Source organism: Anomaloglossus baeobatrachus, chromosome 6 (genome assembly GCF_048569485.1).
Source record: "Anomaloglossus baeobatrachus isolate aAnoBae1 chromosome 6, aAnoBae1.hap1, whole genome shotgun sequence".
NCBI classification, from domain to species: Eukaryota; Metazoa; Chordata; class Amphibia; order Anura; family Aromobatidae; genus Anomaloglossus; species Anomaloglossus baeobatrachus.
Window position 1 is genome coordinate 217,093,537 of NC_134358.1, and position 13,885 is coordinate 217,107,421.

At 47.1% G+C, this 13,885-nt stretch overlaps 1 protein-coding gene across 2 annotated transcripts in view; it reads right to left on the bottom strand.

The window, feature by feature from the left end:
- Positions 1–13,885, bottom strand: part of ALDH5A1 (aldehyde dehydrogenase 5 family member A1) — a 37,590-nt gene that overhangs the window by 23,151 nt on the left and 554 nt on the right. For both annotated transcript variants that reach the window (XM_075314687.1, XM_075314686.1), the window contains 2 exons: positions 10,709–10,792; positions 3,226–3,396 (listed from right to left, as the gene is read on the bottom strand). In XM_075314687.1, the coding sequence (XP_075170802.1) occupies positions 3,226–3,396; positions 10,709–10,792 (255 nt within the window). The remainder of the gene's footprint in view (positions 1–3,225; positions 3,397–10,708; positions 10,793–13,885) is intronic.

Below are 13,885 nucleotides of genomic sequence, written 5' to 3' on the forward strand. Positions count from 1 at the left end.
GGCGTAACGAAATTTTACTAGATATTAACTACAATGCCCATCATCATCTCCCCTTTATTATTAAAAGATACCGCCAGGGTCATGGAGCCGGACCCCCGCCACCGCTGACATCCCCGGACTAGTCCGGCCCAGTTCAGAGTATTCCTAAGGCCCTGGGGCGGACGTGTCAAACATAGCCACAGGAATATTTATCAGACTCTGGATGGAGTCACAAGAAAACCGTTCCTGCATCTTCATCCAAATTCTGCATCAGACATATGCAAAACAACATCTAAACAAGCCTGTTGCATTTTAGAAACAAGTTCTGTGGACCGATGAGGTTAAAGTAAAACTCTTTAGCAGCAATGATCAAAGATATATGGAGGGGAGAAGAAAAAAGAAGAAAAAAAAAAAAAAAGAAGAACAGAATTTCAGGAAGAGAACATGTTGCCAACAATTAAGCATGGGGGGTGGATCAATTATGTTTTGGGGTTGTGTTGCAAATAATGGCACAGGGAAGATTTCATGGGTAGAGGGAAGAAAGGATTCAATGAAATTTCAACAAATTATTGATGCAAAAATAACCCCATCTGTAACTAAAGCTGAAGTTGAAGAGAGGATGACTTCAACTGGATAATGATCCTAAACACAGGTCTAAAACAAAAAAAACAAAAAAAAAAAAAAGTGCAAGCTGAAGGTTTTACAATGGTCCTCACAGTCCCCTGATCCGAACATCATTGAAAATCTGTGGCTAGACCTCAAAAGAGCAGTGCATGCAAGACGAGCCAGGAATCTGATAGAACTGGAAGAATGAAAATCCTAAGAACTGATTGTTGGCTGCCTTCAAGAAGCATTTACAAGCTGTGATACTTGCTAAAGGGGGTGCTAATAGGTATTAACCATGCAGGGTGCCCAAACGTTTGTATCAGCCCCTTTTCCTTTGTCAATTTAAAAAAGATTAAATATATTTTTCTTTTTTTTGCCTAAAATACAAAGAAAATGTGTCATCTTTAACTTTATACCCATTAGAGATCATTTCCTCTTCAACTTGCTTAACTGTTCACAATATTAATTTTCAGCAGGTGAGCCAGACAAAGACACCTATATCTATTAATTATTTCTAAAATATATAGACTAATACAGCACCATCTCATTGCTGTAATCTGTGTGGAATATATATCAATCCTTTGTTTTACCATTTTACCCTTTGCAAAGCAGAACCGCAATGAAGTCTGCATGTGACTTGTGCCAAAATCCACCCACTGCGTCGGCAAAGCAGCAGATTTCAGCAGGAATGGCCAGCCATCTGATACGGATTTGAGGTCCGGCCGGCGTTCTTAATCCATATACAGTCATATGAAAAAGTGTGGGCACCCCTATTAAATGTTAGCCTTTTTTCTTTATAACAATTTGAGTTTTTGCAACCTCTATTTCAGTTTCATATATCTAATAACTGATGGACTGAATAATATTTCTGGATTGAAATGAGGTTTATTGTACTAACAGAAAATGTGCAATCCGCATTTAAACAAAATGTGACAGGTGCAAAAGTATGGGCACCTCAACATAAAAGTGACATTAATATTTTGTAGATCCTCCTTTTGCAAAAATAACAGCCTCTAGTCGCTTCCTGTAGCTTTTAATGAGTTCCTGGATGAAGGTATATTTGACCATTCCTGTTTACAAAACAATTCCAGTTCAGTTAAGTTTGATGGTCGCCAAGCATGGACAGCACGCTTCAAATCATCCCACAGACTTTCAATGATATTCAGGTCTGTTGACTGGGATGGCCATTCCAGAACATTGTAATTGTTCCTCTGCATGAATGCCTGAGTAGATTTGGAGCGGTGTTTTCGATCATTGTCTTGCTGAAATATCCATCCCCTGCGTAACTTCAACTTTGTCACTGATTCTTGCACATTGTCAAGAATCTGCTGATACTGAGTTGAATCCATGCGACCCTCAACTTTAACAAGATTCCCGGTGCCGGAATTGGCCACACAGCCCCAAAGCATGATGGAACCTCCACCAAATTTTACTGTGGGTAGCAAGTGCTTTTCTTGGAATGCAGTGTTTGCCTCCATGCATAATGCCTTTTTGTATGACCAAACAACTCAAATCTTTGTTTGTTTCATCAGTCCACAGGACCTTCTTCCAAAATGTAACTGACTTGTCCAAATGTGCTTTTGCATACCTCAGGTGACTGTTTGTGGGGTGCTTCCACAAACGGCTTCTTTTGCATCACTTTCCCATACAGCTTCTCCTTGTTCAACGTTCGCTGTATTGTTGACCGATGCACATTGACACCATCTGAAGCAAGATGATGCTGCAGGTCTTGGAGGTGGTCTGTGGATTGTCCTTGACTGTTCTCACCATTCTTCTTCTCTGCCTTTCTGATATTTTTCTTGGCCTGCCACTTCTGGGCTTAACAAGAACTGTACCTGTGTTCTTCCATTTCCTTACTATGTTCCTCACAGTGGAAACTGACAGTTTAAATCTCTGAGACAACTTTTTGTATCCTTCCCCTGAACAACTATGTTGAATAATCTTTGTTTTCAGATCATTTGAGAGTTGTTTTGAGGAGCCCATGATGCCACTCTTCATAGGAGATTCAAATAGGAGAACAACTTGCAAGTGGCCACCTTAAATACCTTTTCTCATGATTGGATACACCTGCCTATGAAGTTCAAAGCTCAATGAGGTTACAAAACCAATTTAGTGCTTTAGTAAGTCAGTAAAAAGTAGTTAGGAGTGTTCAAATCAAGAAATTGATATGGGTGCCCATACTTTTGCACCGGTCAAATTTTGTTTAAATGTGGATTGCACATTGTATGTTAGTACAATAAACCTCATTTCAATCCAGAAATATTACTCATTCCATCAGTTATTAGATATATGAAACTGAAAAAGCTGTTGCAAAAACCCAAATTGTTATAAAGAAAAAAAAATTAACATTAATATGGGTGCCCAAACTTTTTCATATGACTGTAGCTGAGATAATATTCATTACACAATTAAACTTGCTATAACATCTTAGGCCATGTGCACACGTGGAGTATTTTACCTCAGTATTCGTAAGGCAAAACCAGGAGTGGGAAAGAGTTAAAGTATAATAGAAACAAGTCACCACCTCTGTATTTATCACCCACTCCTGGTTTTGGCTACAAATGCGGAGGAAAAAAACCCTCAATCACTGAAGGTGTGGACAAGGCCTAAGTTGGTTTTCAAAGCCAATTTACCACTCACTGGGGTTATAATGGAGGCAACGCCAACAGGTTGCTTGAGGACTACAGCTCTGCGATCTTTCATGGGCACAGAAATCACATCTCCATATATGCGACGTGCTTCTTCTGAAAACCACTCAAGGAATCCTGCTGCATAGAGTATTTCTCCAAGGGCTTCTTTAGTAGGCTTTCCCTAAGGGATAATATATATTATATTATCACACACACACACACACACACACACACACACACACACACACACACACACACACACACGAAATAATCCAACAATCCAACAATAACCTCCGACACTAGAATACAATACTAAGGAAAAAAAAAAAATTTTGTTTACTTACCGTAAATTCTTTTTCTTATAGTTCCGTATTGGGAGACCCAGACATTGGGTGTATAGCTTCTGCCTCCGGAGGACACACAAAGTACTACACTAAAAAGTGTAGCTCCTCCCTCTGAGCATATACACCCCCTGGATAACCAGATCTAGCCAGTTTAGTGCAAAAGCTGAAGGAGAATAGCCACCGACAAGTAAAGACAGAGCAAGAACCGGAACAACTGGAGCCTCTGTCTACAACAACAGCCGGTGATAACACACGGAACAAGAAACTGCCAACAGGCAACAGGGAGGGTGCTGGGTCTCCCAATACGGAACTATAAGAAAAAGAATTTACGGTAAGTAAACAAAATTCTCTTTCTTTATCATTCCTATGGGAGACCTAGACATTGGGACGTCTCAAAGCAGTCCATGGGTGGGAATAAACAGAAAACTGAGAAGTAGGCGGAGCCTAACTTCACAAATGGGCGACAGCCGCCTGAAGGATGCGTCTGCCCAAGCTCGCATCTGCCGAAGCATGAGCATGCACTTGGTAGTGCTTTGAAAAGGTATGCAGGCTAGTCCAAGTGGCAGCCTCACAGACCTGCTGAGCCGTAGCCTGGTGCCTGAAAGCCCAAGAGGCACCGACAGCTCTGGTCGAGTGTGCCTTGATCCCCGGCGGGGGAGGCACCCGAGTACACTGGTAGGCATCGGAAATGGCCGACCTAATCCAACGAGCTAAAGGTCGGCTTAGAAGCAGAGAGGCCCTTACGCCGACCTGTGGTTAGCACAAAAAGAGAGGTGCACCGCCTAAGAACAGCGGTGCGAGACACAGATCCGGAGCACCCGCACCAGATCCAGAGTATGCAACGCTTTTTCAAAGCGATGAACAGGAGCCGGACAGAAGGAAGGCAGGGAAATGTCCTGGTTAAGGTGGAAAGGAGAAACCACCTTAGGGAGAAAGTCCAGAGTCGGACGGAGAACCACCTTGTCTTGATGAAAAACCAAAAAAGGTGACTCCGAAAAGAGCGCAGCCAAATCAGAGACTCTCCTGAGGGAAGTTATGGCCACTAGAAAGACCACTTTGTGAAAGACGAAACAAAGAAACCTTCCTAAGAGGCTCAAAGGGGGGTTTCTGCAAGGCCGTGAGGACCAGATTGAGGTCCCAGGGATCCAAGGGCCGCCGGTAAGGCGGAATGATGTGAGACGCGCCCTGCATGAAGGAGCGCACCTGAGCCAGCCGGGCGATACGCCGCTGGAACAACACTGACAGAGCCGAGACTTGTCCCTTGAGGGAATTGAGGGATAGTCCTAGCTGCAGACCGGACTGTAGAAAGGACAGAAGGGTCGGCAAGGAAAAAGGCCAAGGAGCATGGCCGGAAGAGCGACACCAGGACAGGAAAATTCTCCAAGTCCTGTGATAGATTTTGGCCGAGGAAGACTTCCGAGCCCGAGTCATAGTGGAGATGACTTCAGGAGGAATACCAGAAGCCGTCAAGATCCAGGACTCAAGAGCCACGCAGTCAGAGAGCCGCAGAATTCTGGCGGAAAAACTGACCTTGTGAGAGAAGGTCTGGACGGTCCGGAAGATGCCACAGCACCTCTACGGACAGATGGAGCAGGTCTGGGTACCAAGCTCGCCTGGGCCAGTCCGGAGCAATGAGGATGACCCGACGGCCCTCCATTCTGATCTTGCGCAGAACTCTGGGCAAGAGAGCTAGAGGGGGAAACACGTAGGACAGACGAAACTGGGACCAATCTTGAACCAGAGCGCCCGCTGCAAAGGCCTGAGGATCGTGGGAGCGAGCCACGTAAACCGGAACCTTGTTGTTTTGCCGGGATGCCATTGGATCCCCTTCCGGAGTGCCCCACTTGCGGCAGATTGTCCGAAACACTGCCGGATGCAGAGCCCACTCGCCACTGTTTGACGGCTGAGATAATCTGCTTCCCAGTTTTCCACGCCTGGGATGTGGACTGCGGATATGGTGGACTTGGAGTCCTCCGTCCATTGAAGGATGCGTTGAACCTCCAACATTGCCAGGCGGCTGCGTGTCCCGCCTTGGTGATTGATGTAGGCAACCGCTGTTGCGTTGTCTGACTGGACTCGGATGTGCTTGCCCGCCAAAAGGTGGTGAAAGGCTAGGAGAGCTAGAAGCACAGCTCTGGTTTCCAGCACATTGATCGAGAGGGCTGACTCGGACGGAGTCCAAGTGCCCTGCGCTCTGTGGTGGAGATATACCGCTCCCCAGCCGGATAGACTGGCATCCGTGGTGAGGATCACCCAGGACGGGGCCAGGAAGGAGCGTCCGAGACAGAGAGAGGGGCCGAAGCCACCACTGAAGGGAGCCCCTGGTCTGTGGCGACAGAGCCACTAGCCTGTGCAAGGAGGAAGTCCGCTTGTCCCAACAGCGGAGAATGTCCAGCTGCAGAGGACGCAGATGGAACTGGGCAAAGGGAACAGCCTCCATTGACGCCACCATCTGACCCAGCACCTGCATTAGGTGCCTGATGGAATGACGGCGGGGCCTCAGCAGAGAGCGCACCGCCAGATGGAGGGACTGCTGTTTGACTAAGGGCAGCTTCACAAGTGCCGGCAGAGTCTCGAACTGCATCCCTAGGTACGTGAGCCTCTGGGTCGGAGTCAGAGTGGATTTGGGCAGATTGACAAGCCACCCGAATTGGGCTAGAGTGGCGAGAGTGAGCGAGACACTCCGCTGACAGTCTGCGCTGGATGAAACCTTGACTAGAAGGTCGTCCAGGTAAGGAATCACTGCCAACCCCTGGAGGTGCAGAACCGCAACCACTGCTGCCATGACCTTGGTGAATACTCGAGGGGCCGTGGCTAACCCTAAGGGGAGAGCCACGAATTGGAAATGTTCCTCTCCGATTGCAAAACGTAGCCAATGCTGGTGTGAAACTGCAATTGGCACATGCAGATAGGCATCTCTGATGTCGATGGATGCCAGGAAATCCCCTTGGGTCATTGAGGCAATGACTGATCGCAGAGATTCCATGCGAAAATGCCGCACCTGAACATGCTTGTTGAGAAGCTTGAGATCCAGGATGGGCCGGAAGGAACCGTCCTTTTTGGGGACTAGGAAGAGATTTGAGTAGAAACCTCTGAACCGTTCCCGGGCGGGAACCGGTACAATTACTCCGTTGGCCTGCAAGGATGCCACGGCCTGAGAGAAGGCGGCGGCCTTGGAGCAGGGGGGAGTTGACAGAAAAAAATCTGTTTGGCGGGCTGGAAGAGAATTCTATCCTGTAGCCGTGGGAGATGATATCCCGCACCCACTGATCGGAGACGTGTTGAAACCACACGTCGCCAAAGTGGGAGAGCCTGCCACCGACTAAGGACGTTGCTGGCGTGGCCAGATAGTCAAGAAGAGGCTGCCTTAGTGACAGCAGCTCCTGCGGTCTTTTGTGGACGCGCCTTTGTGCGCCAGTTGGGTTTTTGGTCCTTGGCTGAGTTAGTGGACGAGGCAGAGGGCTTAGAGGATGACCAGTTGGAGGAACAAAAGGAACGAAACCTTGACTGGTTCCTACCCTGGGCAGGTTTCCTGGTTTTAGTTTGTGGCATGGAAGTACTCTTCCCGCCAGTAGCTTCCTTAATAATTTCATCCAGTTGTTCACCGAATAGCCTGGATCCAGCAAAAGGGAGCCCAGCAAGGTACTTCTTTGAAGAAGCATCTGCCTTCCACTCTCGAAGCCACAAGATCCTGCGGATAGCGAGAGAATTAGCCGAAGCCACCGCAGTGCGGTGAGAAGCCTCCAGCATGGCAGACATGGCATAGGATGAAAAAGCTGAAGCTTGGGAAGTTAAGGCAACCATTTCGGGCATAGATTCCCTGGTGAGGGAATGCATCTCCTCTAGAGAAGCAGAGATGGCTTTGAGAGCCCACACTGCTGCAAAAGATGGGGAGAACGAGGCCCCAGCCGCCTCATATACAGATTTGGCCAGGTCAACCTGGCGGTCAGTGGAATCCTTAAGAGAGGTGCCATCAGCCACAGATACAACTGTCCGGGCTGAGAGTCTAGACACCGGAGGGTCTACCTTTGGTGAATGAGCCCACTCCTTGACCACCTCAGGTGGAAAGGGAAAACGGTCATCAGAACCACGCTTTGGGAAGCGTTTGTCAGGACAGGCCCTAGGCTTGGTCACAGTGGCCTGAAAACTGGAGTGGTTAAAGAACACACTCCTTGTCCTCTTAGGCAAGGTAAACTGGTGCTTTTCTGCGAGAGGGTTGCTCCTCTGATACTGGCGGATTCAGGTCCAGTACAGAATTAATGGACGCAATCAAATCACTAACATCTGAGTCACTTTCGGACAGATCAATGGGGCACATGGAGGTAGCCTCCGAGCCCCCAGTAAAGGCATCCTCCTCGTCCTGCGAGTCAGCTCTTGAATCAGAGCCGCGGGACGAGGAAGGAGAGGGGACCCTGCGTCTCCTTTTAGGAGGACGGGGTCTGGGACCAGATGAAGAATCCTCTGAGCTCCGCTGAGAGAGCCCTAGCAGCAGAGGCGCCCTGAGAAGGGGGCTGATGCATGTTCAGCAAAGTCCGGGACAGCTGTCCCATGGAGTCGGCAAAAGACTGGGAGATTGACCTAGAGAAGGATTCTACCCAAGCCGGGGGTTCAGCCACCGGAGCAGCCGGAGGGACCACTGTGGGTGCGATTTCAGGTTAGAGCAGGCATCACAATGTGGATATGTGCTCGGTTCAGGCAGCACGAGCTTACATGCAGTGCATATTGAGTACAGCCTTGCTCTTCGTGTGAGGCATGCTGCTGAAGTGGGGGCTCTGAGCCAGAATGACCCCCAGAAAGTATATAAGAAGGTCCACAACCGGAGGTTGTGGCTTACCAGACCGTTTGTGTGCCCTCCAGATCCCACAGCCCGGACCCCCAAGCAGCTTAGCAGGGATGCTGCAGCCAGCGCTGATCCAGAGAAAAACGCTGAGAAAATGGTGCCGGAGCGAGGAGAGGGGGCGGGACCTGCTCTGAGAGCGGGATCTGGAGGGCCAAGGAGACTTACAGGGGAGGGGACATGTACTCAGAGAGGAGTGTCCCTCCCCTGTGCCGAATGGCCGCTGGGCGGAGCCGCACTGTCCCTTCTGCATGATTGACCTTCGAGGGCAGTGAAATCGAAAGTAGGCCTCCGGCGAAGCCGTGGCCTAAATTTAAGCGATGTGGCCGGCGCGCAGGCACCATCGGCGTGGTTCTCAGGCGACAACCAGAGAACCGGCCGGAAATGTCAGAAAAGTTACACAGCACACTCTCCCACCATAATAAAGTACTGGGACCCCCCGAATATAAACGTCTCAGGTACTTAGCTTGCTGAGACGCAGGGTTCCAAGTCCCTGGGGATGAGTGCTCCGTCCAGCAGGATCCTGAAGGGCTGCGGATGGAGACCGGTCTCCTGCAAAGCAAGGAGAACCGTGCTGGCTCCCACTTCAAGCCAGAGCCCGAGGGATGGTGAAGGAGCGCGGCATGTAAGGCTCCAGCCTTGGAATTAACCTTAACAACACCGCCGACACAGTGGGGTGAGAAGGGACATGCCGGGAGTCCAGGCTTGGACCCGCTTTTCTTCAAAAACTTTCCAAAAATGAAAAATCAAATGAGAATGCATGTGTGGATGTATGCCTCCTTAACACAAAGCAATGAACTGGCTAGATCTGGTTATCCAGGGGGTGTATATGCTCAGAGGGAGGAGCTACACTTTTGAGTGTAGTACTTTGTGTGTCCTCCGGAGGCAGAAGCTATACACCCAATGTCTGGGTCTCCCATAGGAACGATAAAGAAAACTGGGTTATACAAGAATGGGGAGATCATAGAAATAACTCACATTTGTTAGAAAACTATGGGGGGGAGGGTTGTTTGCAGGAAAAATATAAATTTAAAGACTATGGCCTCAGTCAGACATCCGGAGGCCTTATTTTTCTAAAGGAGGGAGAAGAGTGAAGCCAGCGCTAATTTGCCACAGCAAGTACGTGACATAACAGTGTGACACAATATCCCGAAGAGTCAGTACCGACACGGCTGGAATGGAATGGTCACCGGAGAATAATAGATGTTATTATTTAATTTTTTTCTGGAGGGAAACAGGGATTCAGAATGGGGTTGTCTCAGGAGTGTAGAATCCAAGAGCCTGGTGTGGGCAGGGACAGCTCTCAGCTCTGCTACAATGAATTCTGAGATAAAGTCAGAAAGGCTGCACCCTGTAATCCAAGATCAACGTGGTCACTTTCAGAATCTTTGCCTACATTATGCTGCTCTCAGATGAAATAGCAAAAACCTGGTGACAGATTCCCTTTAAGTCAAATTCATGAATTGCATGTGGCATTTGAATGAATTTAGCACAATAAAAGTCAGCAAATACCAAAGGACAAACGAAAAAAAAAAAAAATTAAAAATAAAACAAACAAAAACGAAACTTATGAATCAGGGACCAGGTGACTCAGAGCAGCTTGCTGTCCACTACTTGGTAAGACCAATCCATCTACAGTTTCAGACAAGACAGACTGAATCCTTACAGACCTGATATTACAGGCCCTACTGCTGCACATAGCCTTAGCCTGGCTGCACTTACATCATGCCTCCACCTGTCTGACCATTTTATCAGCCATTACCCCATAATAAATCTTTATTTCTATAGCACCAACATATTCCGCAGCGCTTTACAATTCAGGAGGATCACTTACAAACAAAACCCATAATTTTCAATTGCCCACTCACTTATAGTGGATAAGCTGTGGAATTCTAACCTTCGCTCCCCCTCCCCGGCTTGCTTCCAAACTCTTCTGCTTCTCTTTTCACCCTTATTCAACTTGTCTCTTTGTATTCTTCACCTCTCTCCTTCGCCTCTTGTTCTCACTCTGAAGCGGCCGCTGTAACCCAGCTGCACTACTGCTTAGGATTCTAGGCATCATGTACAGTATACAAACATATGTATGCAAAAGTGCATGTATGGCCTCCTGATCCACAGATCACCTACATTTACACTGGAGATTCCAATAGATAGGTGGCTTAATGGGAAGAACATTCCGGCTTTCATTATCCACTTGGAAAAGTAAAAAAGTGTAACAATATTGCCTTTAGTCTTCTCAACTGTGAACCTAAGAGAACTGAAAACGTCAGAACGCCAAACCCACAATTCTGGAAGATAGAACGGTTACTCACATTTTCAGCTGTAATAATGCGAGCAAGCTCATCTTTGTTCTGGATCATCAGATCGTACCACTTCCGTAGGAGGATGCTTCGTTCCTAAATAAAGAAATAAGATGAACATAAAAGCTGTAATGACTGGATAGGTTTCATTAATGTCTGGTCTCACAATATTAGGTTAAGGACACGTGCATTTGGCACCCAATGTGTGAGCATCAGATGAGATATGCTAATGATCCCCGACTCCCGCTCTGCTCAGAGTGTAAGCCGAGTGTCATACTGTGATGTGATCCTGTGATTGGAGCACAGCTGCAGAGGAGAGGGAGGGACTAATCTCCCCATCTCCTCCATTATCAGCTGATGCATATATCGCACTGCACTCTGCTGTAATGCGATGTTTCTCTCGCACCCATAGACTTGTAAGGGTGCGAGTGAAAAACTAATCAGATTCCACCCGCAGCATGCTGCAATTGTTTTCTTGGTTTGATTAGGGCTGAGAAGAAAAAATAAATAAATATATTGCACATGGGAGCGACTCCATAGAGTAACATTGGTCCGAGTAGAATGAGATTAAAAAAAAAAAAAACAATCACAATTCCACTTACTCTGTTTTACTCGCCTCGTGTCCTTCCTTACCCTTAGGAGTAGTAGGAGGAGGAAGAAAAAAAAAAAAAAACAAAAACACGTTTCCATACTAAGGTGTAGATATATTAGTGTGTTAAGGGCATTGCAATGCAAATGTATCTTTAATTGCATGTATTTTTTACCACTGTTTTCACCAGTGAGTAGTTTTCCTCTGTTAGGCTGGGGCCACACGGGGATTACTGTGATCCCCTCCCATGACACTGGGCTCACGCTGCCAGTACAGCAGAGCCGAGTGTCATGCGAGTGTCCCTGCGACTGAGGTCCGACTGTGTGAGCGGACCTTAGCTGGGGGGGGGGGCGGGCCGGCGCTGAGGAGGGGAGGGAGGGATTTATCTCTCCCTCTTTCCTCCATTGCTGGCGATTGCCATTCTCGCGGTACACCGCTGTATTGTGAGTGCAGTGTGATTTTTCTCTCGCCACATAAACTTGAATGGGTGCGAGAGAAAAAGTCTCACATTACAGCATGCTGCGATTGTTTTCTCGGTCCGATTAGGGCTGAGAAAATAATTGCTCATGTGTGCAGACACACAGGCTAATATTAGTCCGAGTGGAATGCGATGTTTTATGGCACTCCACTCGCACCGATTTTCATGCCGTGTGTCTTCGGTCTTAGATTAATGCTCTTTTCTTTGGTGAGAATCCCCATACTGAGATGCGGCCCTTGGTGCCATACAATCTAAGGCAAATCATACAGGCAAAAACCATATGACATTGGTGGTGAAAAAAGGGTGTTGTCCAGTGGTATTAGGGCAAGAAAAGTATTTTTGGGAGGATTAGTTGGCACCAAGACAGACACTTGTATATACCCTATATGGAGATAAGGTATGCACACCAGTGACTATGTAAGGGGAATACATGGAATAGCAGAAACTGCTGTGTGAATACTGACTTGAAAAATCCAATAGCTATATGTAAGAGTGAAAATGTGAAAAATGGAACCTGCATTACTGCCATGAACATATGAATCAAGAGAAATTTAGCTACTGAATTGATCAATGCAATAGAGCCCCAACACTACGCCAAAGTATTTCTCTACGTTGGGGTCCCTAGCTTGTGTGTGTCCTCTCATGCAGTTAAAAAACTTACCGTGTATGGGAAGCTAAGACCCAGGCTATATATACGTATCATGTGGATTGGCAATAGGTGTGAGTGGGGAGGGTTCACAAACGAAAAACTACTAACAAATAAGGAACAACGTTTGGAACTCCATTCTATGTCCGAACTGGGTGCAAAAACCTAAAAAAACATCACTATGGGGAGATAAGGTATGCACACCAGTGACTATGTAAGGGGAATACATGAAATAGCAGGAACTGTGTGAATACTGACATGAAAAAAAAAAAAAAATCTCTTACATATAGCTATTGGATTTTCATGTCAGTATTCACACAGCAGTTTCTGCTATTACATGTATTCCCCTTACATAGTCACTGGTGTGCATACCTTATCTCCATATAGTGATTTTTTTTAGGTTTTTGCACCCAGTTCAGACATAGAATGGAGTTCCAAACGTTATTCCTTTTTTATTTTTTACTTGTATATACCCCGTCTTGACGAGAAGCTTTTTGCTTGGTCCGAAATTTGAAAAGACAAATCTAGAAACTGCGGGAGCAATGTACACTAAACGGAGCATGGTGCCCGAACACAGACAGCAAAGGGAAAGAAAACCATCTGTACCGTGTACGAGCGAGCACCAAGAGAACTGTGGAGAGACACCGTATAGCTGTGGTAGTGGAGCACAGAATGACTAGAAATCTCCAACAACCAGCACGGTGCCATGTTATCTGGTGTGAAACGCGCTGGTTTGTATTGATAATAATGTGACAGTCAGTGGTCAGAACCGTCCTGGCAACATGCAGCGGAGAAGTGGCCTGTATTTAGAAACGCTACCAAGCTTTCCACCCCATAAAGAGCCATAATCACCGAAGCAATGTTCCCAGTTTCTTGAAGGGAATATGTTAGCGGGTTCTGAAAGCAGCATGATGTAGGGAGAGAGACCCTGAATCCCACTACGTATCACTTAGATTACTGGCTGAAGCCGTTCTGACACAATCAGAATGATAAGATTTAGTCATGTAGCAGAGCTGAGAGAGCAATCCCCCCCACCCCGGGTTCTGTATAAAGATTGTACACTGACCGTGAGGCGTCAGAGGTTTACACCTCCCTTGCCAAAACCCTGCAAAACATTGAGCGGGGGAAAGAAAAATACCTGTGTGGGTGGGTCTGTCTGCATACATATATCCACACACACTTAAAGTGCCTGTTTCATATGCCCGGGACTCGGGAGGAATGGAGGGTTGGCCAGCTGATGAATGATTCCCAAATCTCAAGCATCGCCCCCCTGCCCTTGCAGACCCTACATAGCTTGGCGATGTAGGATTTTGACCACGTAACTTTGGTATTATTTGGGAAGTTGCAAAAAAAGTATCAAATGTGGCGATGTTATCAGCACTGGATCTAATAACCAAATCTTTCAGAACACAGATGACCCCGTGACATCACAGGTACAGTAATGTCGGCTCACCGTAACAGTCGTTGGCGATCTTC